The following is a 26,870-nucleotide window of genomic DNA, read 5'->3' as shown; positions in this document are numbered from 1 at the left end:
TCCTGATTTGAACAAGGAGAGAGCTGAAGCATAGATGGTGTCAACTGAACAAATTCAGTGGGCTATTATGTTTATAATGCAATTACAGAATTTATGAAATTTTTTGTTACATTGGTTCTAGGCAAAAAGCTTAAGAAGGTAATATAAGCCACTGAGTTATACTCTAACTTTACATTAGTATATAAAAAAAAAATCCACACACCACACATACACGCCCCATGTAAAACATTGCTTTAAGTTTTAATGTTTATTTCCCCAAGACAGCCTAGCCTGCATTCTACTTGGATAAATTTTACAAGCTAGTTTTCTGCTGCTTCTAGTTTTAAACTTTAACCATGTTTCTGATGACAAGGAATGCTGCAAAAATACTCTAGTTCAACAAAGAGTTATGATCACAAAATAATTTTTATCCATTCTACAGTGTTTCAGAATTACCAGTTGATTTTTAAACACAAAGTAGATATAGATGCTAATGGTGGCTAATCTGGTATGTTTCTTATAGCAAACTGTTGTTCATGCAACACTTGTGCTCAAAGGGGAAGGCACAGGATTTCCTACAATGAGCCACCTTATAAAGAGTTCTTTTTGTACAAATTAATTTATGTCACATTTAATTTAGTGTGCATAACCTCAAAACTGAGGTATTATTCCAATTTATAAAAACCACTTGCATAACTTTTATGCAAGTTTTAAAAATACAAAGTTTTCTCCCTAAAGTGGCTCAAAATAGATTGTTCATGGCTGCCTACTTCTAAGATAAAAAGATTCTAAAACAATTGAACAGATTAGGCATATTATTAAAGGTGTTCAAACCATTACTTGATTTGTACATCTACTCAAACCTCTTCATCGGTCTTTATTCAGCAGTACATATGCACCAAATTCCATTTTAGAAGTTTCCATATCATTTTCATAGAAAACAAAGTTTGAAAACAAGTAACATTTAAACACAGCACGGTATTCTACCACAACCGAAACTTTTTCTCCTTCCTCTTTACAGGACTCAACAAAATCTAAAAATGAACTATGCTGTAGATTTACCTCATGCAAAGATCTTTATGTTATCTCTGAAAATGAAAAGAATGGCTTTTTAAGCACATTTTACTCTTTTATACTATTATGGCAACTTGTGTACTGCAACACAGTCTATTTTTGAGGGTAATTTATGATTTTTTTTCATGCAAAAATCTACACAAATTAGTTTTGATGATATGGAAAGCTTTTCATAGCATCAAACATTCATCTGGTGCAAATGCACAGGGAAACCTTCCTGAAAAGTTTTCTGACTTGAGAAGCAACTAAAAAAAAAAGCCATACTAGGTAAAGTAAATAGAAACTTTAAAAAAAAAGGGGGGGGGCAGGTTGGGAAAAGGGAAGAGGGGAAATAGAAAACACAGGCTGCAGAGTAAACCAATGTCTGCTGCTAAACCGGTCTTTGTTTTCATGTCCAGTGTACATTAACACTTATGATCTCACTTTGATGATTTACTAGGTTTGTTATCAGCCCCCTGAAGGCGAATCAAGCTTGCATGCGTTCACATACAGCACCACAACCACACTCTCGTACACAGTCACTCCAGGACTAGGAGTCTGCTTCATGAGTGAAGAGCCCTAGATTTGAAAGATGAACCTGGCTCTCCATCACTGAGCCAGACATTCATTCAACATTGTCCATTCACACACTGCTTCATAGCAAGGCCTGGGCTCATTTTCCTTTGACTTATGGGCATCCTATTCTTTCATGCTTACAAGGCTTGAAGATGACAATACTGCACTTTCCCCTCCGTTGATATAGAGTAAGTCAATGTTCCTTCTCAGGCACTGAAGAACTGTGACCTGTAGCCCTTTTACTTTGGACAACCTAAATAAGCATTCATGTAAAGTTTTTGTTACTTTTTGCCACTCATTCTCACTCGCACCCACTCGCCATCTTGACCTCATTTGGGTATTTTCTGTGATTCCAAATGAAATCTTCACATTTTCTTTCCCGATTTAATGCAGCAGCAGATCCCATGAGCCAAGCTTGATGGATCAAACCTTTTTATATATATGTATATATATATATTTCAGTGCTGCATTGTACCTAACTTCCAAAATATCTTTCTAAAACTGGAACCCTTCCGTTGGTACATTGGCAGATGAATTGAAACCAAACGTTCCACCTTGAATTGCCTCTGGAACAAGGCTAGGATCTTCATCAATCTAGGGGGAAAAAGAAAAATAATGTTATGGTTAGTTTTACAGTACACATAAATAGCATTATAATAATATTCCCATTACCCTTAAAAAAAAAAAAAAAGGATAACAGAGATGAGTGTCAATATGGTCCTACCACTCTTTAGAAAGCTGAAACACTTTGTAAAGCCTTTTTCTTGAGATGCCAAAATGAAATGAAACTTATGAGAATATGCAAGATAGATATTCCCAAAAGTACGAAATAGCCATACAAAATTGGAGATACTCCTAAGTCTCAGACTGAGAGGATACACATTGGCACTACAATACTCCTTTACCCAGGAAAGTAGATAAAGTTGATGACATTAAAAAAAAAATTAATGCCACCACTTTTGGAAAGTAAGTATAATCTTTGGTTAGTCTTTTAATACCAATCAGAGACAAATGGTTTTTGGGCTTAAAATAGTAAAATAACAGCTCATTAAAAATGGATAAATAATATTCTATACGGTTTATGTCTAAAAGTTCTTTTTTGAAATTCCACAAAATTACAAGCCTACAGTGTAGTTCTTATAATCATGTACACCTACCTGAATTATTCTTTTCATGTAAGAGAGTAACAAAGAACTGCATATTGAGGTATTAGAAATCATAAGGCCTTGTCACCATATTGCAATTAGTCACATAACTGCAAATTAGGACTTCCAAAATCCAACTTTAAGACACATGATTAAAGTTAGTCTTAACCGAGTATGCTTTTTCTAGATTTTATTTCTGATTTATTTAACTGGCATTTTATTCTAAATAGGACTTAGCTTCAACATCTGTAAGTAGTCTATAATTTTCTTTTCTAGTATTATCCTTTTCAGGTGAATGTTCACACCATACATGCTTAACAAAACATTTAATAACATTCCACTCTTTTTTGCTAATGTGAAAAAGTATGTGGTAAAAGACTTATCTGAAAAGTCGAGAAAATCATTCAAGAAATCTACTGGTGGCTGTATCTAACCATTATAATTTTCTAAGGAGCAAATGCTTTAATTTTAGATTTACTTTCCCAAAGAGGCAATACTAAAAATAAGTTAATACTTTAATTTCAACTACTGTATACTGATAATCTGAAGATATTTTTGTATACTATACCTTACATTGTATAGAGCCTTATCTTTTCTGATAATTTATTATTTTCATTTCTTCTATGTATTATCTTCATTTGTTTTTGGTCACCAAATAAAAATAACAGTGGCAACATTTTCAAATTTGGATTGACTAATTTACTGCCATACAAAATTTAATATAGGCTATGCTAGTATGACTGTTTTGTTTATAAACAATTTATGATATTAACAATAAAAAATATGAGAACTATAAAGACAGCAAGTGAAAATAAAGCCTGACTCATCCAGTATCAAAAAAAAAAAAAAAAAATCCTCAGGGCTGGCCAGTTAACTCAGCTGGTTAGAGCACAGCCTTGTAACCCCAAGGTCATGGGTTAAGATCCCTGTACTGGCTGGCCCCCCAAAAAAAAAAAAAAAAAAAAAAATCCTTATCTTTTTGCCATTAGAGTTAATATGCCCTGAAGGAATTTTAAAATATTAAAATATTTATTTATAAAGCCATGACATTACTGTCACATACCTATTTTAATTCCATTTTTAAAAATACATACATCCTCTAGCTTACTACCATTATTTCATCCAGACTTTTATTTATACATAAAACTAAGAAAACTATAAAATTATGAAATACATCATCTGAAGAGAAGAACTGATCAATGATCTCATAGGCCAATTTGTAGATGTCTTCATTTTCATGATTTTGAAGTTGTTCAATTTTCTCCAGTCCTGCAAGAAATTTTATGAGTGAAACAATGGTAATATTTAAAAAGTAGTGACAAGTTAGAATAATCTTGGAAACACATAATCCAATTTTTGGTTTGCAAATTTTTTGGATCATAATTTTTGGGAATCTACTCTGAAGGTGAATCTTAAATATACAGAGATTTTATGAACAAAGATGTAGCATATTTTTCTTAAAATAAATTACCAACTTCAGTGTCTTACTGCATGTAAATGTATATAAGTTAGCAAAGGGACATCTACTAAGCAGGATAATAATAGCCAATGTTTATAGAGTACTAATACGTAAAACTACTTTTGTTTGTTAAAAGTAAAAAGCAGAATCTTCCTACTTTCTAGCACCTGCCATGCTTTTCTAGTGAGCATGTATGAAAAAGAAATTAAAAATACTGGTGATTAATAAACATGAAGTTTAAGACGCCTGTTAAGTATTCGTGAAGATGATCAAGATCAACCACAGTATTTCAGGGAAAAAGTGAATTCTCCCTGTAAACACTAATGAGTTCATTAAATCATAGGCAGAAACATTAAAAAGAATGTGTATATATATATATCTACTTGTTGATATACAAATTGGATCTTGTTTTACTTTATAGAAGTAATAAATTTAAGGCCTCTAAAATAAAGTGAAACTGACCCTTCATAAGTGTTCTTCCTCTATTCATTCCTTAAATGGAGGAAGTTATCTTGGGCTCATTTTTCCCTCTACGCACTCTCCTTTTAGGGATCCTTCCATTAAAAAATGTAGCTACTGGGCCGAGCCCGTGGCGCACTCGGGAGAGTGCGGCGCTGGGAGCGCACGAGCGCTCCCGCCGTGGGTTCAGATCCTATATAGGGATGACCGGTGCGCTCACAGCGCTCACTGGCTGAGCGCGGTGCGGCCGGTCTCAAAAAGGACAAAAAAAAAAAAAATGTAGTTACTACATACAGGCTGAGGATTTGAAAATCTATAGCTTCATTTGCCTCACATACATAAAATTCAAATGCCTGCATGATAATTTCACCAGGATATTTCATAGGTACCTAAAACTCAAACTGCCCAAACACAGTTTATTTGCCCTCTTCATTTGAAATGTTCATCCTATAATTGTATTCTTACTTTGTAATAATTAACAATAGCTTGAAATCTGAAAGAAAGCCTATGTTCCTTTTCTTCAATATCTCACAATCAAATCTCAAAAACTCCAAAGTCTATCCACTTTTTGAATCTTGTCATCTTCTCTTTGCCTCTATTACTGCCTTCAATTATTGTGGCCTAACCACTATATACTCTCCAAACTGGTCTCCATGCCTTCTGTCTCCAAAGGCCCCATTCCCAAGATATCCATGTTCCATCTAAACACACCAGTCCCCTTGGTAAAATCTTCCAAAGGCTTTGTCATACTCTATGGCAAAATTCATTGGGGAGCTTATAAAATAAAGATTCCTGGGTCTTACCTCCAGGGAGTTAGGCAGTGCTCAAGAATCTATATTTTTTATTTTAAGATATAAAAATATTTTAGTAAAAAAAAAATCAAGAAGGAAAAATAATTAACTATGCCTGTTAATTTTTCTGGTACTTACTCCCTATTTAATTTCCTAACATTTATTCCTCATCTCCTGTTCCTAACTTGATAGTTCTGCATTATTTTTTGTTAGAATTTGTCAATTTAGTAACTTTAAATATGCCTAACTTCTTATAACATTAATTTTCCATCCTCTTGACCTCCCCCACTTAATTGAAGACATGGTTGTCCCATGCTTGCAGTTACCTCTACTTCCACTCACTTCTTAACTTCTGTCAGAAATACCTTGCCTTTATGCTTATACAGGTTGACAACATTTACATTATTTCCACAACCATATTTGAGACTTCCATTTTCTGTCTGTAAGAGTTGAAAGCTAATATGTTTTGTTTATATTCCAGGTGGCTCTGCTACACAGCCAGATTTGGGAACTACTGCCTTATAGAATAAAGTATCTGCTGTGCTACAAAACTTACAGGACTTTGAGGCATCTGGTTATTGGCTATCATCTCTTGGTAGTTTCTACCCCATACTTTGTGATTCAGCAACAATGAACTACTTATAATTTGCTGAATGCTATTTCTCACCTCAGACTTTGCTCATGGTGTTATCTCTGCCTGGATCACCTTTCATCCCTTTTTACTTTATTAATCCTTATTCATCTCTCAAAATCCAGCTCAGGTTTCACTTCCTGCTTCTTCCAGGATGGATTAGGTATCCCATTTTGTTGTACATTTCTATTAGGGTAATTAGCACATTAAATCAGTTCATACTTTTCAAGACTAGACTACATGCCTTAAGGGCAAGGACTGTGTCTTGTTTACCGTTGTTTTCCCAGTACCTCAGTACAGTGCCTATTTAATACATGGCACCAATTCAGTTACCTAAGCATATGCAAGAGACTGAGCAGGACTATAAATATAGAATATAGTATTTATTTTATTCTGTTACTTGATGATCTAAGACAGAAAAATACAGAGGTGCTCCATTAGTCAGGAAATAAAAGTAGTCACAAAAAGAACATTAAAATGTGAAACACTAACTTATAATAAACTTACCTCCACATTCTTCTATAAGATTGGCTATGGTTTCTGCCTCATCTTCAGCCATTTTTAATATATTACTTAGTCCATCAAGTACTACTTGAACAACTTGTGCATCTTTTACCGTCAGCAAGTTGCAAAAAGGTGGAATAACATTTTGTTGGATAAGGTAGGCCACCTGAAGAATAAAAACACCATGAAATAATAAAATGTACACGAACTTTGTGTATATTATCTCACTGAAATAATTTTTACTTTAAAACTTTGAGTATGGAAACATGACCTCATCTCTGACATGTTAAGTTAGACTACATTATTAATCGAACCTCCTTTTCTTTCAAATATAGTAAATTTTTCTTGAATTTAGGAAAAAACTAAAATGAAAATTAAAGAATCACTCAAATTCATATTGAATATTTTTTTGCTATGAAGAATACTTCCTTCAAAGACCCTTTCCCCTTTAAGAGTAAGAAATTATGAGATCAGTTAAGAGGCTGGATGTTATTTTTAAAAAACTACAATGGTTCAATGTGACAGGATCCACTGGCTCTTTGCTATAACATTTCACATTCTCATATGCATGGCCACCTATCAATTCACTATTCTATTGGTTTCATAATATTTTCCAATCATTTTAATATTTATTTATTTATTTATTTATTTATTTATTTATTTATTTTTCCTTTTTGTCATTTTTCATGTCCGGCAACGGATTGCAACCCTCAGTGTCACACCCGCACCGGACCGGGACCGGCAACAGGATCGCAACCCTCGGTGTTGCGCCTGCACCTCGCTCAGCCAGTGAGCGGGAACCGGTCTGTATGTGGGATCCGAACCCTTGGCGGGAGCGCCACCGCACTCCCAAGCGGCGCACTGTAGCAGTGTGCCACCGGCCCGGCCCAATTTTAATATTTTGTTAGTTACTATTTCTATGCATTATACTTCTATTCCTGCTCTGCGTTCATACTTGAATGGATTCACTGCTCATCACCAGTCCACAGCTTTCTTGTGAGTTATCAATTTACTGTCACTCAGCTTCAATTCACCCTTTTTTTTTTTACCTCTGTGAAACAGATCTACTGTTCCTTTGCCAGCTGGCACAATGAGAAGCTTTGTCACAAGCACAACCCCGAGAGTGAGTGCCTCTTTAAATTTTACACCCTAGGCACTTCACATTCCTCACCCTAGTTCCTAATCCCAGCCATTTGGTTGAGTCTAGTTGAGTTTAATTCTTTATTTGGTTTGCTGCTGGTGAATTTGTTTTTTTTTGTTTTGCAGAGTTTTTGTGGTTTACTTGTTAGGAGAATCTGTGAGCCAGTTTCTTTCTGCAATATTAACCTAAAAAAAGTCTGTTCTTTCTTAAAACTGTAAAAAACCAAAAAACAAAAGAACAACCCTGGCTATACTGACTATAGTGGCCTCAATCTTACTATGGATTAGAAAATTCTTGTAGGCCAACAAGTTGGGAAAAGAACACTTCTATTCTATGGAATATGACTAAAGGAAATCAAGGTGATACTTTTATATGAAAAAAAAATCAGAATGTGTTTTGTTGGAATTATTTTAAATTATGATTTACTTAAATCTAAATCTTAGAATTACGTATACTGTTATTTTACCAGTTTTGAGAAATAAACATGAGTTCAACTTACTTGATCTTTCCTTCCACTAATTGTTAAGTTACTTATGGCCCAAGCAGCTTCTTTCTGAGTGCCAAAATCTCCCTGTAAAAAACCAAAGCAAAAGTCTACAAATTGGAATATGGGGTAAACTGGAAAAAATGTTTTCTGAAATGATTTTCTTTTTTTTCCCTTTTTGTCTTTTTTACTGACCGGTAACGGATCGCAACCCTTGGTGTTACGCCCGCACCACGCGCAGCCAGTGAGCGGGAACTGGTCTCCACATGGGATCCGAACCCTCGGTGGGAGCGCCGCCGCGCTCCCAAGCGGCGCACTCTCCAGTGCGCCACCGGGCCGGCCCTGAAATGATTTTCAACTGCTTATTTCCCCAGGTTTCCTTCTAGCTTTTATATATATATACATATATATACAAAGCTTTTACTTACTAAGATAAACCTGTGAACTATACCCAATCTACCCTAAACATATGGAGACTCCTTTGTGTGATCTCCTGGAAACAAATTGACTTGATATTACTATTCAATAACATCAGATTAAATGAAGTCAATGATGAATGAAATAAAATTAGTAAAGAAAAATTTGAAAAAGTCTACAACCTCACTACAAAGAGTTAAGTTAAAACAACAGATCCTCTTTTTTCAACCAGCTGGCTGGTATAGGGATTCAAACCCTTGACCTTGGTATTATAACACCTCACTCTAACCAACTGAGCTAGCTGGCCAGCAAAATAACATATCCTTTAAACTCATAACAAAGTTTAAAAAATGATAATACCTACCACTAATGAAACTATGATAAAGATGCTATACATTCATTGCCCTTCAAATACAAATTGAAAAAGTGTATTTAAAAATCATTTAAAAAGTCATATGACTTAGTAATCTCACATTTAAGAATTTACCAAGAGAATAACTTAAAACAAAGTAACATCATATATCTTTCTATATATGGTCACAGTAGTACTGCGACCAAAAAGTGAAAGCAACCACAATTCTCAATAGGGGCATAATTAATTAATTACAGTAAATCTACTGAATAAAATAAGCAGCTATTAAATATTAAAATAAGCAACCTGAAAAATGCTTTTAATGTATTAAAAAAAACATGTATAAGACAAATGCAAATTAAAACAGCAGTGAGATATCTGTTCATCTTTATCAGATTGAGAAAATCCAAATATTTGTCAGGGAAGCTGGTAGAAGTCCAAAATGGTATAATAATCCCTATAGAGGAGAATCGGCATTGTATGGCAAAATTAACATATGTTTACTCAAACATAACCCAGTAAATCCCAAATATAACCTGTTAAAAACATGGAGAAAACTTACAAGCTATTCTTTAAAGTACTATTTAACAACAAAACACTGGAAATATCTCAAATGTCATCAATAATTGATTAGGGGCCGGCCTCATGTCTCACTCGGGACAGTGCGGCACTGGTAGTGCCGAGGCCACGGGTTCAGATCCTATATAGGGATGGCTTGTGCGCTCACTGGCTGAGCGTGGTGCAGAGCACACTGTGCCGAGAGTTGTGATCCCCTTACTGGTCCAAAAAAAAAAAAAGAGTGAATACATTATAGTACATCCATACAATGGAGTATTATGTAGCTATAAAAGCAATAAGGAAAAAGTAAACAAATAAGGAACAGGAAGCTCTATATATAGTGCTATAGGAATGATCTCAAGAATATATTATTATAATACAACAACAAAAAAGCAACATCTGAACATTATACTAAGCTACCTTCTGGGTAAGAAGGGGTAGAAATTAGCATACACATATGTATTTGCTTTTATTTTAAAAAGAAATAACAGAAAACTAATAAAATGATTATCTGTAGAGGAAGACAGAGAATAGGGAGTAAAAAACAAATGGAAACTAGACCTCTATATGTGTACCTTGAAAGTAAGGTACATATATTTTTCACTTGGAAACCATATAAATGGCTTTATATAACCAGAAAATCAAAATTAAAATAAAAAACCAAAGTAATTCCCCCCAACAATAAACAATCTGTGTATGAAACTGGTGGCTTAACCACACATGGAAGAATTGTTTAAGTGACACATTAAGTACATCAATGATGGAATATACCCTAAAGTCAAAAATTTCAAAGAAATCTTTTCTGTTAGTGGCAATGTGGTCATGTTATTTTGACATACTACATATTTATATATATAAATACATAAAAATATATTTATATTTGCATCTCTTTTCTCTTATGCTGAAAATCAGGACCAGGTTTCTTTGTCTTTAGGATATACTCCAATATATAAGGCAAAGAGGTAATTATGTTCATGTTTTTAGGAGGATTTTCAGCATAAGAGAAAAAGAATCAAATACAAAATCAAAGAAGTAAAAATAAAAAATTATCTTTAATATCCAGTAATATTTGAAAGCTTCCTTTCATTTATGATTTATTTCTTATGAGTTCGCATGTTTGTGAACTCATTATTTATCTTTCACTTTCTGCAAAAATACCTATCATTTATTTTGCTTACTCAGGCCTAGAAACAATGACAACCTTGTAACCATGATCATCCTTATACCTAAACTATGATTCTTAAATACCATTCCCTACAAAAAGGAATCAAGACACCTGAAGAAATAGTTAATTCCAGGTCTAGGTCAGAAAACATACAAGATAAACCTGGAAATCATGTCATGTCCAAAGACTGAGGAAGGTCTCAAAAACTACTAGGTGTGTAAAAAAAAGAAACAGGCACCAACTTTAAGAGGATCCCATTGGTCACAGTCAACTTGAGTGTCAAAAAGAGTAACAACTAAAATGGACTAAGAATTGCAAAATATATAAAAATTAACTTCCTAATGACACTAAAAAATCCACCCTGGTCTCCTTTCAGGGTTGTTAGGGAATCATGTCATTCTAAAAAACAACTGATAAGGAGAAAGAATTAAGCAGTTATCTTGCCATTCCTATACGAACTATATTTCGGAGTAACCAATAAAGAAAATCTCTTTACTGAACAATCATGGCCAATACATAAAGAATGACAGAATGGGAAAGTCACCATTTTGCAACTCCTAATAAAGTAAGGGATCCAGGCAATGATCATCAATGACTACCTAAAAACCATTAGGTGAAAGATTGATGGATAACTTTATCACCATCAGCTGGAGTAGGCTGATAACACCTGAGATCACTCATCAATCTTAATATCACTAGATATAGGACAAACTGATTGTGGGTCTCTTGATGCGAATCATTATAATGTACAGAATAATGCCTCAAGTATTCTTGCCTAAAAAACTAAACCTGATCTACCAAGTTATAGAAAACGTAAAGGAATAGAAGATACAGAGATATTTTCACTTTAACTATAGATCAGTAGTCAGAAAAAATGCTCATGCGGTGACTGTGACATTGTAAATTATCTTTTTCCCAAATGTTAATATGAGCATGAGAGATGATGTGACACACAATTTATAGCACACTTACTTGCTATTTGATTTTGGGCAGTTTATTTGTTTATGCCACAGTTTCTTCATCTGTCAAGTGTGGATAATTCCTAATCTTATAGGTTTATTGTATTAAATGAGGTAACATATGTAAAGTGCTTAGAACAGTATGTAATAATTTGTTATCAATAATATGAACTTTTAGTAAGTCCCAGGGTTATGGCAATTCTGGCAAAAGAATAATAAGGAAAAAGGACCAGTAGCTTCCCCTGAAAATGTTTCTTGTATATAAAATCTGCTGGGCTCAAAAGTTTTAATATTAACACTACTTTACTGTAGTATTCATGCCACTGTGCAGGTTTTAATTCAATAAAAAGAAAAGTACATATTCACATAATCTGTTTGATTTAAATCCCTTTCCCCTCACTCAAGATATATATAAGATGATTTACTTACCTTATCCAAAAGGTGTATAATCATTGGTACAAGATTAGCATCAATTACTGCCTGAACCTGCTGCTGATTTCCTGCAGTGATGTTAGAGAGGAACCACACAGCTTCCTGTAGAACAAGAACCTTTCAATATTTCTCATTAAAAGATAAAATCTGCATCTGAACTAGGAAAAAAAGCATTCCCTACATTATCCAACTGATTTTACTATGGAATCAGTTTCATAATAAAAATCTTATGAATCTGAATTCCTCTACACCCTTTTCCGTATTTTCTTTGGACAAACTGCTAATAGCCCTAATCCAAGGCACAATGGCTAACCCTTCAAAGAATTCTTGAAAGCAATGCTCCCAAACAGTATGACTCAAAAGAAACTTGGCTGAACAAATACTAAGGAACTGACGAGCTACAATACAAAGAGAAATCCTAAAACTGTTGTAAATGAGGTGCAGCACCCTTCCCTCACATAATGTGCTTTATTTTCTATTTTATTCTGATTAAGAGTCCTAGCCAAAGTAGATAAATCTCAATAATCCACAATATGGAGACATGAAAAATGAAAGTGTGCTGTTTTAGTACAGTTATTTATTATAGTCATTCACTGTACCATTTCTCTCAAGAGTTAAAGTGGAATCAGATGTTTGATTGCTTTACTGGTCTACCTTAATGATCTCTTTATGTTACCCTTTACACCATAATGGTGCTACTTTTGCCAGTATGATGGTTCTCCCAAGCGTTTTACAAGTTTCATAGATAATAAATGCATACTGAAACCACAGTTAGCTTTAAACAAGACAAAATATCTACTCAAAATCCTATGTAGGATATTACTATAATTTACCAAACTTAATAAATTATTAAATTTACCAATTTACTAAAGGGAAATATTTTCTCTACTTTTAAAAAGTAGAAAGCAAGCTTTACTCCAAAAAAATATTAGTATTAGCTAGTGTACAATTGGCTCTTTTGGATCAGATCACAGGATCATGTTTAATGAACCTGTTAGAGATTTTAGGGTGATGGGCCAGTTAGGTGAGCTGTTCTTGAGTTGTAATCATCAGCAATGTTGTAATCAACAACCCATGTTATTGGGTCCTCCAACAGCCTCAGATGCACTCCAATATCAGCATCACCAGTCAGTGCCCCCTTTCCACAGCCGCCACAAGCACACACACATGCGCACATACACATGTACACACACTCTCTATTAAGTATTTATAAGATATCAAACCTAGAATTACTTACGGATACATATTAAAAATCTCCAATCATACAACATTCAACACCCAATTATCTCTATTTCATCATTTCCAAGAGAGCCAGAACAGCACTCTACAATTGTTATACATGGAAAAATCATATAATAATCTGTGATATAGAGAGAAATATTTTCTTTTCTCATGATGTCTAAATGACAGTTCATATTAATCAAAATCAGACACTTCTGACACCCAAATTTTACAAATGAAAATTGCTGATATTTTATATGCTATTTATTGAATAGTATTTAAAAATATTTACTTTATTAATTTTCTCTTTGGGATGTGTCAGGAGTGCTGGGAAGTGTGAAAGAGCATCACAGTTCAAAACTACTTGTGTTTGCTCATCAGTTCCGGTAACAATGTTGCCCACAGCTCGAAGTGCAGCAGTCTGAAATGTAAAAAGATTTAATGAGATTTGTTCTATGTGAAATACTCTTTATTAAATGGTATGTTAGACAGCTTATGAAAAATAAATGTATTTATTCACTCATTCTTTTATTCCAACTAACCCATATTTTTTGAGCACTACTTTAGGCTCAAAAAGCACTGGTCTAGGAAAAAGGGGTGTGAATAGGTCAGATACAAGTTCCAGCTTATGGAGCTTACATTATTGTAAGAGAAGAGTGTCAATGAACAAATAAAGAGGATAATTTTATAGATAGTAATTAGTGCCACAAAGAAAATAAGATAGTACTTTAGATTTAAAGTTTAAGAAATTAAAAACAAAACATAGTGCCTTTCTGAAGCAAAGCAGGAAAGTGCTTAAACATGAGATTTCACTGTCATATCACTTTGCATTATCAATCATTTTTTCTGTAGTTGCATTAGATCCTTTCCTGCTAAGTTATAGCTTCTTTTCTCTATAATTTTTCCCTCCACAAGAAAAATGACCCAGGCTTTTTTTTTTTTGAGATATAATTCACATAACATAAAATTTGCCCTTTCCAAGTATATAATTCAATAATTCTTAGTATATTAAAAATTGTACAACCATTACCAATATCTAATTATAGAACATTTTATCACCCCCAAAAGGAACACCTGTTTCCACGAGCAGTCACCCCTATTTCTCTCAGTTCCATGTCCTAGCAAAACACTATGATACCTTTATGAATAAACCTATTCTAGACATTTCATAAAAATGAAATTAAACAGTATTCGCCCTTTTACGTCTGGCTTCTTTCACTTAGCATAATGTCAAAGTTCATGTTATAGCAAGTACCAGTACTTCATTCCTTTCCATGGCCAAATAATATTCACTGTATGAATGTGTCACATTTTACTTAAACATCATTAGTAGACAGACATTTGGACTGTTTCCACTTTTTGACTTATGTAAATAATGCTGCTATAAACATTTGTGAACAAGTTTTTCCATAGATATGTGTTTTCAATTCTCTTGGGTATATAACTGTGAGTAGAATCGCTGGTTCATATTATAACTCTATGTTTAACTTTCTGAGATATTGTCAAACTGTCTTCCAAAGCAGCTGCACCATTTTACATTCCTATCAGCAGTGCATGAGGATTCCAATTTCTCCACATCCTTGTCAACATTTGTTATTGTCTTTTTAATTACAGCCATCCTGGAGGGTGTGAAGTGGTATCTTAGTGTGGCTTTGATTTGTATTTCTTAATGATCAATGATGTTGAACATCTTTTCATGTGCTAATTGGCCATTTGTATGTCTTCCATGGACAACTGTCCAAATATTTTGCCCATTTTAAAATTGAATTGTCTTTTTATTTTTGAATTTTAAGAGTTCTTTTATATATTTTGTATAGATGTCCCTTTTCAGATTTATGATTTACATTCTGCAGGTTGTCTTTTGACTTTCTTGACCATGTCCTTTGAAGCAGTTTTTAATTCTGATGAAGTCAAATTTTGTCAATTTTTTTTCTTTAGTTGCTTGTGGTGTCATATCTCAAAAACCACTGCCTAATTCAAGGTCATGAAGACTTATGCCCTTGTTTTCTTCTATGAGGTTTATACGTTTAACTCTTACATTTTGGTGTTTGACCAATTTTGAGTTAATTTGTATATAGAATGTGAGGTAGGAGTCCAATATCATTATTTTACATGTGGATATCCAGCAGTACCAGCAGCATTTGTTGAAAAGACTATTCTTTCCCCAATGAACTGGCTTGGCACTTGTTGAAAATTAATTGATCATAAATGTATGAGTTTATTTCTGGACTGTTGATTCTATTTCATTGACTATATGTCTATCCTTATGCTGGTATCACAAAATCTTTACTGTAGCTTTGTAGTAGGTTTTTAAAGAGAGAAGTCCTTAAACTTTGTTCTTTTTCAAGACTGTGTTGGCTACTTCTGGGCCCCTTTTATTTCCATAAAGATTTTAAGATCAGCTTGTAAATTTCTGCAAAAAAGGCACCTAGGAATTTAATAGGAACTGCATTTAATCTGTAGATAAATTTGGGGAGCATTACCATACTAACAATATTAAGTCTTCCAATTCCAATTTCTTTCAATAATGTTTTACAGTGACCCAGCTTCTTTAAGAAATAAATTTAAAAAGGGAAAGAAAATAATAAAGGAGGAGAAAGTTGTAGAGTAACAGAAAGTTAAAAGACACAGTAACCACATACAATGTGTGAACTTTGTCTGAACATCAATTTGGTCGAACTGTTAGAAAAAAATAATGAATCAATAAGTAAAATTTGGATACTGACCGGATATTTAACATTATGGCTTTTTTTTTTTTTTTTTTTAAAGATGACCGGCAAGGGGATCTTAACCCTTGACTTGGTGTTGTCAGCACCACGCTCAGCCAGCGAGCGAACCGGCCATCCCTATATGGGATCCGAACCCGGGGCCTTGGTGTTATCAGCACCGCACTCTCCCGAGCGAGCCACAGGCCGGCCCTAACATTATGGCTTTTTAAAGTGCACTCATGGTATTGCGGTCCTGTTAAAAAAAAACAGCCTTAATTTTTAGAGATGCAAGCTGGATGAAATGATGTAAAATCTGGGAATTATGTCAAAATAATTTGGGGGACTCAGTAGAGGTATAGAAGAAACCTACATGGGAGTTCATTACACTACTTTATTTTCCTAAATTATGGCATGTAAGTTAAAAAGTTTAAGAAAAACTCTATTAGCTATTAGGTAAGATAACTTTCTTTGAGTGCTGGCTAAAGGAAAATTCCAAGTCTTATATTCTCAAAGAAGTCTAGTGTTAGAACTGAAGATACCTTCTGAAAAAATAAAAATACAAACCAAAAACTTATACCAAGACATAAGTACCACACTCAAGAAATGCAAACTTAATGATAAACATATAGTAAGAATATTTAAAATAAGTCACAAATATCCCTGACAACCTATTCTATTAATCAATTCTTTCTGAATTTAGCTAAGTGTTCCCTCTTTCCTTAAAGTGCTTTAACTTTTAAGTCAATGGATTATTCTGACTGCACATCAGTATCACCTTTTTAAAGCTCAGGTTCTAAGAAATATCCCAGATTTACTAAAACACAATATCTAGGGGTTGAGCAAGGGAAATTTAAAAAATTTTTCTTTCTTTAAGCTCCACAGTTGATTTTGATGTCCAGCCAGGGCTGAGAAATAGTGACTAAGGCTAACAATTTCCTTTATGCTATTACTGTACTTTATAAACTCTAAGCAATTATCAGATTAAAACATGCTACTTGTATTTTCCTCAGAAAGGTAGGGAGAGCTTGTTGCACCTCCCTTTACCACTGTAGTTGGACAATTAACACTTAATATTTGTGTGAACTTCTCACCGTCTCTCTATGGCTCTTTCTAGATGAAGATTCTTTGGGATAAAAATTATATGGAAGGATTTAAAAACTATTAAAAATAATTAGAGAAAAAATTTTAAATAATTGAAAAGAAACAATTTAGGAAGCCTCTAAGCAGCACTTTTCAGTACAAAGCCTTTACCTCAGTGCCAGTGAAGCTAAGAGTTAACTAAACTTGACAGGTGAGTAAAAAAAGGACAGTTGGGGAGGGTGGGAGGAAAGAGCAGGAGAGTGAAAGAGTAAGAAAACTACGAAGAGTAGTAGTTAAAATAAAGCATCAAAACTCGTTTCAGATGCCGCCCAAGCTGACATAGTGAACTGCCCTGGGCTACATTAAAAATCTGTAATCTATGACCGAGTTTTCCTGTTTGTTTCTTCTGGCACTGGGGGGGGGGAGGGGGGGGTGTGGGGAAGAATTCTTGAACTCTTACCTCATTTTCCCCCTCTTTAAAATGGTGACAAAATAACTCATTCTTTCAATCACAGATACGTTAGGAATATACTTCAAACTATTGAAATTGTCCATCTTTGAATGCCATGCTTAAAGCAATGACTGGTAAGAAAAACTTATGATTTTATCAAGAACAAACTTACCTGGACTTTAACTTCCTGGTGGCTGAGCAGAGGAACCAAATGAGGAACTATTCCAGAATCTATTACCATCTGTATCTGTTCATTGCCAGCATCAGTAAGGTAAGAGAGGGCCCAGACTGTATCTACCAATATCTAATAAGTAAAATGAAAATTCAAATAGCTTTTGAATATTTTCTCATTTTAGTAGTTCTTAACCATACAACTAGTCCAATTGTTCTACTATCTTTCTTCCTTTCTTCTCTCATCTCAATTCATTAGAATCTTGATCTCTGTTGTATTAAATATCATTACCTATGAATGTCTGTATTAAGTATGTACATCTTTTAGCCATATTCAGGATATTTATGTTAATTATGGTCCTGATTCCAGATTACTATTCAATCTTAATTCACTAAAATACACTATAGCACATGAGACAGGAAAAAGACATTCTCTTTCCCAAAAGCTCAGGCTGAGGGATAACAGTTCCAATGACATTTTGGAAAATGTATATAGTTGGGAAGACTATACATATCCAACATGCCCAGTGGTTGGAAACATCTGGGCTAGTATTCAAGAAGATCTCTACTATTATCAGTAACATAGGTATGCCTAAAGCCAATACCTCAGTATTAGTATTATAGTAGTTAACATTTTCCAACCAGTTTACTTTGCCTTATAAAATTGGAGGCAACCTCCTAAATAGTACAGGTCCCCACAGGTGGACATCAAGACATTAAAAAGCAATCATAGGTCAACCTATGAGGTCTATAACAAAAAAATACACTGTACACCAGCTGTTTTTTTTTTTAAAGGAAGCCTCTGTAATTAGCATGTACATGATCTTTCTTTGTATGTTTGTATGTTAAGTCCTTATTACAAGTTATAGCCAAAGGACAGTATGACAAACGACTGTTAAACTGATGCATATAAGCAATATAATTATTGACAAAGACACATGAATAATAATTGTGCCTGGAACTTTACTTCTAAAGTCTTTCTAGAATATGAACTCTATGTCAAAAGACAAGCCACAGAGTTTAAAACCTTTAAAATTCTAAACCAATGTTATATTTAAGACACTCAAGAAGCTCTTAAAAGGAGAAAACAGCACTTTGCCATTGTTCCTTCAGAAACTCAAGAAAGCTCTAAGAATATTTTTAATGTAAAAAGAAGACATTAAATGAAATAATTCACACAAATAAAGTGTTACCAACATGTAAAACAACTAAATTTCAATTTGCAAATGTAACTAGTTCTTTTTCTGGAGTATCAACATATGCTAAAATTTGTTGGCAAAGACAAAAAATTTCAAGTTACATACTCATGACTGTACATAAAACTAGACACTTTAAAGGCCCAATGCTAAACATGTCATTAATATGCTCATATCAAAATCACTATTCACATCATACTAGATCTCATACGTACTTTTCGTATAAGACAAAGTTTACTAAAACACGTTACAACAACTACAGTGTAATGTCAGTATTTAACTTATGATTTGTGAAAGCAGATTTAATATATATATATATATATATATATGTATTTTAATCTCTTTGATGGCCTGACTTAAGAACTTGCTGCTAAATGTTTACCTAAAAAGATTTTATTTTTAATAAACATTTACTAAACAATATTATTAAACATGTACTCAAAGGAGCAATGCAAGCTGATGAGAAATTTTTCAAGATACATCAAAAGCAAAAAAAACAGTCATAATCTCATGTAGACTGGGGGAAACAGATGGAAAGAACTCAATGTATCTCTGAAAAATGCCACCAAAGATGTCTGGTTTTCTGGTAGAGGTATAATTTGAGAATAATCTTTCTTGCAAATCTTTTAAAAGCATAATATTGAAATTGATAATCTAATCAAAGAACTTTGCTATAAGGATCCAAAAACAAAAATTGCTTACATATTTTTTTTAAGATCCTAGACTATGGAGCTTAAAAAAAGTCTTGAGAGCCGAGATGATGTATTCTGTACATTAATTACGTCAATGCTTGACATAGTATAATCCTAACTTTAATTTGCTCCATATACTTTAGAGATTCTGGCAAAAAGGTGTAACCCTAGAAACTGTAAAGAAATAAAGCTGATTAAAAAAAAAAATGCAAGAAAGTAGCTCATCAAACAGAGGTCACCAAACTGTTTTTAAAGAACCACACGAGTTCCTGATTGTTGCTATACATTTCATTCATGTGTTTTGTCTTACTCATTTTATTCCTCGTTTCTCTTACATACCAAAAGCTAGTCTGGCTTTTTATAAGCAGTAAGGGCAGTTTTCCAGCTCATTCATACTCCCTGAGTTGCTTTTTACTTTGCCATCTGTGTTAGTAAGAATATGCAATATATATGCGTTATGTTTAAAATCCTGTCCGTACTGATTTTTACCCCTTGTTCATATAATCAAGAGTTCTCTCTACAGGAAATGAAGCCACTACCAAAGTCACCATAACTGAAGAAATAGAGTAAAAATGGAATTAAAGTGCAACTGATGTTCATTGTTTAGTACACATATATGAATACAAACCTGTGCTTATAAACATAAACATTTCTCTTTTTTATCTTTCAAAAAACAAAAACACTACAATGTGTATGTGCTTTTATTGGCCAGGCTGTCAAAACGGGCTTCCATAAAAAGCTCACAAACGATCAAAGACATGATCTTAGTGAGAGAAATCACTAACTAGCAACTTTAAAATCTTTCGATATGAGTTTTTACAATACTAACACGTATACATGTATCTTATTGCCCAAACTGAAAAAAAAATAGGCTTGATTTCTTCACTGAAATTGTTTTGTGACATAGGCAAACATAGTAAATGTAAAAATACCAAATACGTGCTACACCTCTTGAAATGGAAATATCTAATAGAGAATGCACTGACATGATGTCTTAGTATAACTCCCCTTTGTCACAGGGTGAGTCCTAGACACACACACACATACATATATATATATATATATGATGGGAAGCAATTACTCACATTTACATCTGTGTGATGGATTAAAACACAAAGGGCTGGAAGAATCTGAGGAGAGAAATACATAGATTTTAAAATGTACATAGACAAAAGCATACACATAATGGTATCTACTTTAATTTTTTTTTTTTAAAAACTTGTTTACCTCCTGAATGGTTTCCATTGGTGGTGGTGGGTCTTTGTGACGGCATAAGTTGACCATAACCCAAGTAACATTTCTTAAGAATGTTATAGGAATAGATGGACTTATGAAAGAAAGTAAAGGTTTCACAACTCCAAGACTTATGACATAATCTCTACACTGGGGCCCATCACCTATAGGAAGAAGAATTTATTAATTCAGTAAAATATATTGACAACAAACATTTTCAAAAAAAACATAAAGCCCTGGGTACAATATGTGCTTCCTATATTTTAACCAGATACACTATTCAGTTTTATGTAAAAGTTTTAGCCAATAATAACCAAGTTCACATTCTAGGTCTCTGAGCCAAGAGAAGCAACATAAGGTGCAAGGTATTCTTTGGCACATTATTCACATCTTTAGCTTTATAAGCTGCTCACTTATAAAATGTTTTGACACCTCTAAACTTTGGAAGTCTAAGTGTTCTTTATAATAATTTGTGAGCACAGAACTGTTGCTTTTACCTTCTCTATCAAAGGTACTTTCAGTTTAACATACTTTCATGTAATTAAAAAGATATATCAAATTACTGTCAAAGAGAAAACATTTATAGAACTTATGGTCCAATATCAAAGCATCAGAGTATGCACTATAAGTTACTCTTTTCACTTAGAAGACTATGTCAGAAAAAAAGGGAGAACCATAGTCCCAGAGCAGTGGTTTTCAATGTTATTTGGGTCTCTAGCTCAGACTTACTAAAGCAGAAACTATGGGTCCAGGACTCTGTGTTTTAAGAAGCCCTCTGTGTGATTCTGATAGTATACTAAAGTTTGGGAACCACTGCCATAGAGAGCTGAAGTTTAATTTCTGCATCTAGAGTGTTACTGTAATTTCCAGTATGAAACCATCCTTAAGTGAAAACATCTTTCCTTACACTACAATACTTGGAAATAAAATGCTAGCTCTTTCTGTATACATGCATTCTCATTAATTTCAGAATGTCACTGGAATCAAAAACTAAAGATCAAGATGCTACTTTAGCGGTTCTAAATCTACAATATGGTAGAAAAGCAAAGGAGTGAGGAACCCTGGGTATATAAACAATTGCACTCCTAAGAGCACTATACCCTATTGTCAAAACAGTTTAGAAATACTCCCTTGAAAACTCATAACCATCCTCCTCTAGAAAGGTAATAAAGAAGAGATATATAAAGCAATACTGATTGCTGCCATGCTAGAACAATAAAGGATCTGTGGCAAAAATAATCTTTAGAATCCTTCTCCTTTACCAAAATAGTGAGTCCCCCTAGAAAAAGCAGCCCAACCTGCACCCCCAATAGGTAGGGTCTCTGAGCTATATCAGGGGCAGAATAATTCAGACCCCCTTATTTTTTCCATTCTATACCAGAGAATAGTTCTTTAAACTTTCTGGTTTACATTAAATTAGGCTCTAGTTAAAAAACAAATATTAGAATTGTCTTTAATTATACTTCTTATAAATATTTATCAGAGAAAACCTGAAAGCTATGGTAATCATGGTGTTCAACACATAACTAGATTGTCAACAAGCTACAGATACCTCCTTTTGATTAATGGTGATAGGGAATATTACTATATTTTATACATTACTGAATTTTAATGAAGAGAGATAAAAAATTTCATTTCAGACTCTTCTCAGACTGCCATTATGAACAAAAATTGTTGGTTTAAGCTTTGTCTCCTCTTTTCTTATTACTTTCTCTGATGGAGAGAGTTGAGAAATAAAATGGATCCCAGCATAAAACAGGAAAAGGTCTAAATCGTATACATATTTCTCATAATTATCCAAATAATTAAGAATTGACTATCTACAAAAAGATGTAGTATCCTTTCGTTTCCATAAGCTACATCACCAATGGTGATTAAAGCCACCGATATGAATGTACAACCAATTTTTTTTTCTTTGCTGTTTAAGCAATATTCTTTCTAAATTCTTAACTGTTACAGGAATTTTCCTGCCACACCAGGAAATCCTGTTCCTGAGTGATATTGAGCAACTACCTTCTGCAGAGGATTTTGGTTTTTTTCTCGTTATTTTTTTTTTTTTTGTGTTTTTTCCGTGTCCGGCAACGGATCGCAACCCTCAGTGTTGCCCCCGTACCGGACCAGGGTGTAGTATCTTAAGCAACAAAAATTTCCATTCTATTTCCTGTGGCTTTATATTTACATAGTTATAGTTAAAATTTCTGTAAGCTATTTCTCAAAAACTAGTACTGAAGGCAAATTGTTTTTCCTTTTCAACTACTAGTGGTTATTTTTATTACCTAGTATATGATAACAACAATTGCTGAACCAGTACTACAAGTTTTATACAAACCTATGATATTTCCTAATGCCCAAACTGCTTGCTCACAGACATTCTGATGGGGTGAATGGAGAAGCCTCAGGAAAAGAGGCACAGCATCTGAAGGAGGAAAATGTAAGTTAACACTTAAGGTTTAAGACACTATACTCTAAACGAAAAATCAATCTTGATTTTTTGGTAAGACCTCAAAAAAAATAAAAAATGTTTTAAAAATATATCCTCATTAAGTAATTTTTTATTAGAATAACATTATTGAAAGAATTTTGACTAGCAGACTACTTATTTAGCATCAAAATGAGTTTTAACATACAAACATCAAAGTCATAAAATTTTATTCACAATTAAACCTGGATTTCATTCCAATCTTAAGATTTTTTTTTTAAGATTAATTCTTTATAGATTAAATATTATCTTCAAATTTGGAAATAAAAGTCCAATTATTGAATAACTTTTGAACAGAGAAATTTAAATTAACATGTGGGTCTTTAGACAGACCAGTGATTCCTGAGTCACATGACACCCTCTGATTAAGAAAGTGATTCTGCTGCTCAACAAGAATGGGAAACACAGACAGGTCTGTATCTGAACAGAATAATACTGCACTGAACAAATGACTCTTCTTCCTTCCTTCTGAAATTACTTTGAAAAACACTGTTTAAGTATATGTAGATCAATCATGCTTACTTAAAATAATTCATTTATCTATTGTTTTCGGTATATTAAGACAGACTAGCAGTGTTAAAACAAATTCTAAGCCTCTTTCAAATCTTTAAAGACCACATGAAACAGAAAGGAAAAAGAGTGAGAGCGAATAAGATGTCATGAAACAATAAAATTTACCTAACAGTCAATTATACAAAACAGAATCCCCCAAAAAACACAACAAAAAAACCCCACCTGAACCCAAAATGAAACCAGTTTTAGTAGGATTTAAGATAATTATCTTTTCTAGTAATACTGTAACACAAGTATTACATAATAAATTTCTTACTTGGATAAAACCTTTGTTTTCCCTTTCAAAATCATGTAGAAATGAGTGCTTACAATTTTAACAGGCTTAGACAAGTACACTGCTTCCATATTTAAGGTGGATTTAAAAGTACCTTCTGTAAAATTAACTTTTTTTGTTTGGTAGAAGAATCAAACAGTATTCATGAAAACAATACACTTAGATTATTACTTCCAATAATAATTTTCCACTTACATCTCCGGAAACATAAAAGAAAAGCAATCCTATTACAATAACAATGGAAAACATTTCAAACTATTCTTTCAAGGGCTGGACAATTAGCTTAGTTGGTTAAACTGCAATGTTATAACACTAAGGACAAGGGTTCAGATCCCTGTACTGGCCAGCTGCAAAAAATCAAAACAAAAACAAAAACAAAAACACCACACAAACAAAAACCATTTTTTCAATAGGAAACTTTACAGAAGATTTAAAGAAACTTATGATAAAAATCTCACTGAAAGGCTGAGAGGCAGTATGGCAATGGGAAAAACTCCTTTATTTCTACTGATGTCCTATAAATAAAGTGTAACTACAATAATGTAATCTGCTACTATTATTAGGAAATGTTCTCAGATTTAGAAAGGAATCAAATGAATTTTTGGAAACAGAAAATGTCAGTCACCGGAACAAGATGATTAAAGTAACATACTTAAGTTGGCCTCTTTCAATATCCCTATATATTACTGGATAGCTATTATTTTATAGCTATCTCTTCTTTAAGGAGAATGTTTATTTTTTTACTGACTTCTTTTTAAAAAAAATCATAATGATAATACCAACTTACTGGACTGAACTACTGCTTGGGTTTGTTCAGAGGTTCCAGATGCAATGTTTGTCAAAGCCCATGCAGCTTCAAACTGTAAAGAAGGACTGCAAAAAAAACCAAATAATTTTCAACAGTAGGGATTTTTACATTGGCCCAAATATCTATCAACCATTCCTCCCCTCTAGTATTTTAAATGTATTAAATATTTTGTTTCAAAAAGTATCTATCCATCCAGAATTTTTTTAAACCTCCAACTGTTTAAAACATCTATTCACTATAAAAAGCATACGATCTCCTCATATTTCCTTCTTATTTTTAGTCAAAACTCTTTATTAAGACATTTCCACATTACTACCCAGTTTTCTCAAGTACCTACCTGGAAAAACTAGTTTTTGCTAATTTTCAAAGCTTAAAAGTTAAACTTGTCATTCTCAAGTTCCTCACTGGCCTTTACATTTCATCTCTTGTCATTAATATAACCTTGTATTGTTTTTCATTTTGACTTTTCAATCCATCTCATAGTCTTTTTCTTTTTCCATTAAGGTCAAACTAACCGCTTGAAAATCTTACCTTCTCCAAAGGGTACCTTCCAATTTTTTTTTTTCTTTTTAAATAATGTACTTACTTGTCATCTCTTTCAAGACAATGAACTAAAATAGGTAATATTCCAGATTTTATTAAGTCATCAATTGGTGGATTTCGATCACTGGACAAAAGCTTCCTGTAAGAGATATACAACTCTTGTGAAACTCAATGACATAAAATACTATAATTGAATTCAAATTCATATTTTGTATAGATAGTATCCTAAATCTGAGTATTTCATACAAGCACCCTCTCTGAAAGTTACTTTTTATAATTTATATAATGCAATCTTTTCTCTAGTTATAATATTAATTTATAAATTAAATCGAGATGACCAATAATCAGAAAAATACGATAGACATGAACCACTTTACCACTTTTATTAATATTTATTCTCTTAACAAAGTCCTGAATATGCTTATAAAAAGACAACTATGTGTGTCTTTATATGTGTTACTTAATTTTGAGCTCATAGAAAAAAGTGAGCAGACTTCTTCAATACTGCATTTACCTTGCTAAGAAAGGAATTAAGAGGGAACCAAAATACACAAAATTATTTATACTAGGTCACAACAGAGTCAAAGAACAAAAGCAGGTAGGTTGCTGGTATACGTTTATAGCCCATACTAGTGTCCAATTCTTCATCCTACTCTACACGCTGAATTAAAGGTCATAAAAACCCAACAACATTCTCTTCTCAGCAACTAAAGAGAAATGGAATAAGCGCTGCAACATATTTTAAAAAATACAAAGAGATGCTGGAGACTCTGAGATAAACAAGACAGATATATCTCAGCACTCATGGAGCTTATAGAATAAAAAGCAAAACCAAACCTACTGCCTATTTGCACATTGGAAGACTGCAGGTTTGGTTGATATGTCCTCAGTGTAGCTAATCCATCTTCACCCCTTGGAATTGCCTGCAGTACTATCTAAAGATAAATGTTTAAGAAAGCATAACCAGATCATCTCCCTATATGAATTATGATGACTGCTTCAATGTAAACTCCATGACCTAGCTTTAAACCACTCCACAAGCTGGCTCCATATTACCTAACTAAACTCATTCTCTGTAACTTAACAAAAGGTCAGTTGTCTGTTGTACCATTTCAATTTCATTTCCAGGCATCTCCCTTGGAATGCCCTGTTTTGTATCTATTCAAACTCTATTCAAAATCCATTTCAAATTCTATGTTTTACACAATTACATCTTTGAATTTCAAGAGAATTTATATAGCATAGTCCTACATTTGCTGGTGAGTATCACTATTTTTTACAGTCTTGCCTTCCCAACTAGATTTTAAACTCCCCCCCCCCCCCCCCCCCCCCCCCC

At 33.4% G+C, this 26,870-nt stretch overlaps 1 protein-coding gene across 1 annotated transcript in view; it reads right to left on the bottom strand.

Annotated features, from left to right (window-relative positions):
* Positions 1-214: 214 nt before the first annotated feature.
* The window catches only part of KPNA4 (karyopherin alpha 4 (importin alpha 3)), a 30,007-nt gene continuing 3,351 nt past the window's right edge, over positions 215-26,870 (bottom strand). The window contains exons 5-16 of the mRNA XM_008590496.1: positions 25,578-25,673; positions 24,971-25,056; positions 23,187-23,273; positions 20,852-21,021; positions 20,710-20,754; positions 17,738-17,869; positions 13,619-13,747; positions 12,103-12,207; positions 8,238-8,309; positions 6,601-6,763; positions 3,928-4,022; positions 215-2,202 (exon numbers count right to left, since the gene is read on the bottom strand). Coding sequence (XP_008588718.1) covers positions 2,104-2,202; positions 3,928-4,022; positions 6,601-6,763; positions 8,238-8,309; positions 12,103-12,207; positions 13,619-13,747; positions 17,738-17,869; positions 20,710-20,754; positions 20,852-21,021; positions 23,187-23,273; positions 24,971-25,056; positions 25,578-25,673 — 1,279 coding nt within the window. The 3' untranslated portion in view covers positions 215-2,103. The remainder of the gene's footprint in view (positions 2,203-3,927; positions 4,023-6,600; positions 6,764-8,237; positions 8,310-12,102; positions 12,208-13,618; positions 13,748-17,737; positions 17,870-20,709; positions 20,755-20,851; positions 21,022-23,186; positions 23,274-24,970; positions 25,057-25,577; positions 25,674-26,870) is intronic.

Source organism: Galeopterus variegatus, unplaced genomic scaffold (assembly GCF_000696425.1).
Source record: "Galeopterus variegatus unplaced genomic scaffold, G_variegatus-3.0.2 Scaffold6160, whole genome shotgun sequence".
NCBI lineage: Eukaryota > Metazoa > Chordata > Mammalia > Dermoptera > Cynocephalidae > Galeopterus > Galeopterus variegatus.
Note: the sequence above shows the minus strand (reverse complement) of the source record. Positions and strands in the feature narration are given on the sequence as shown.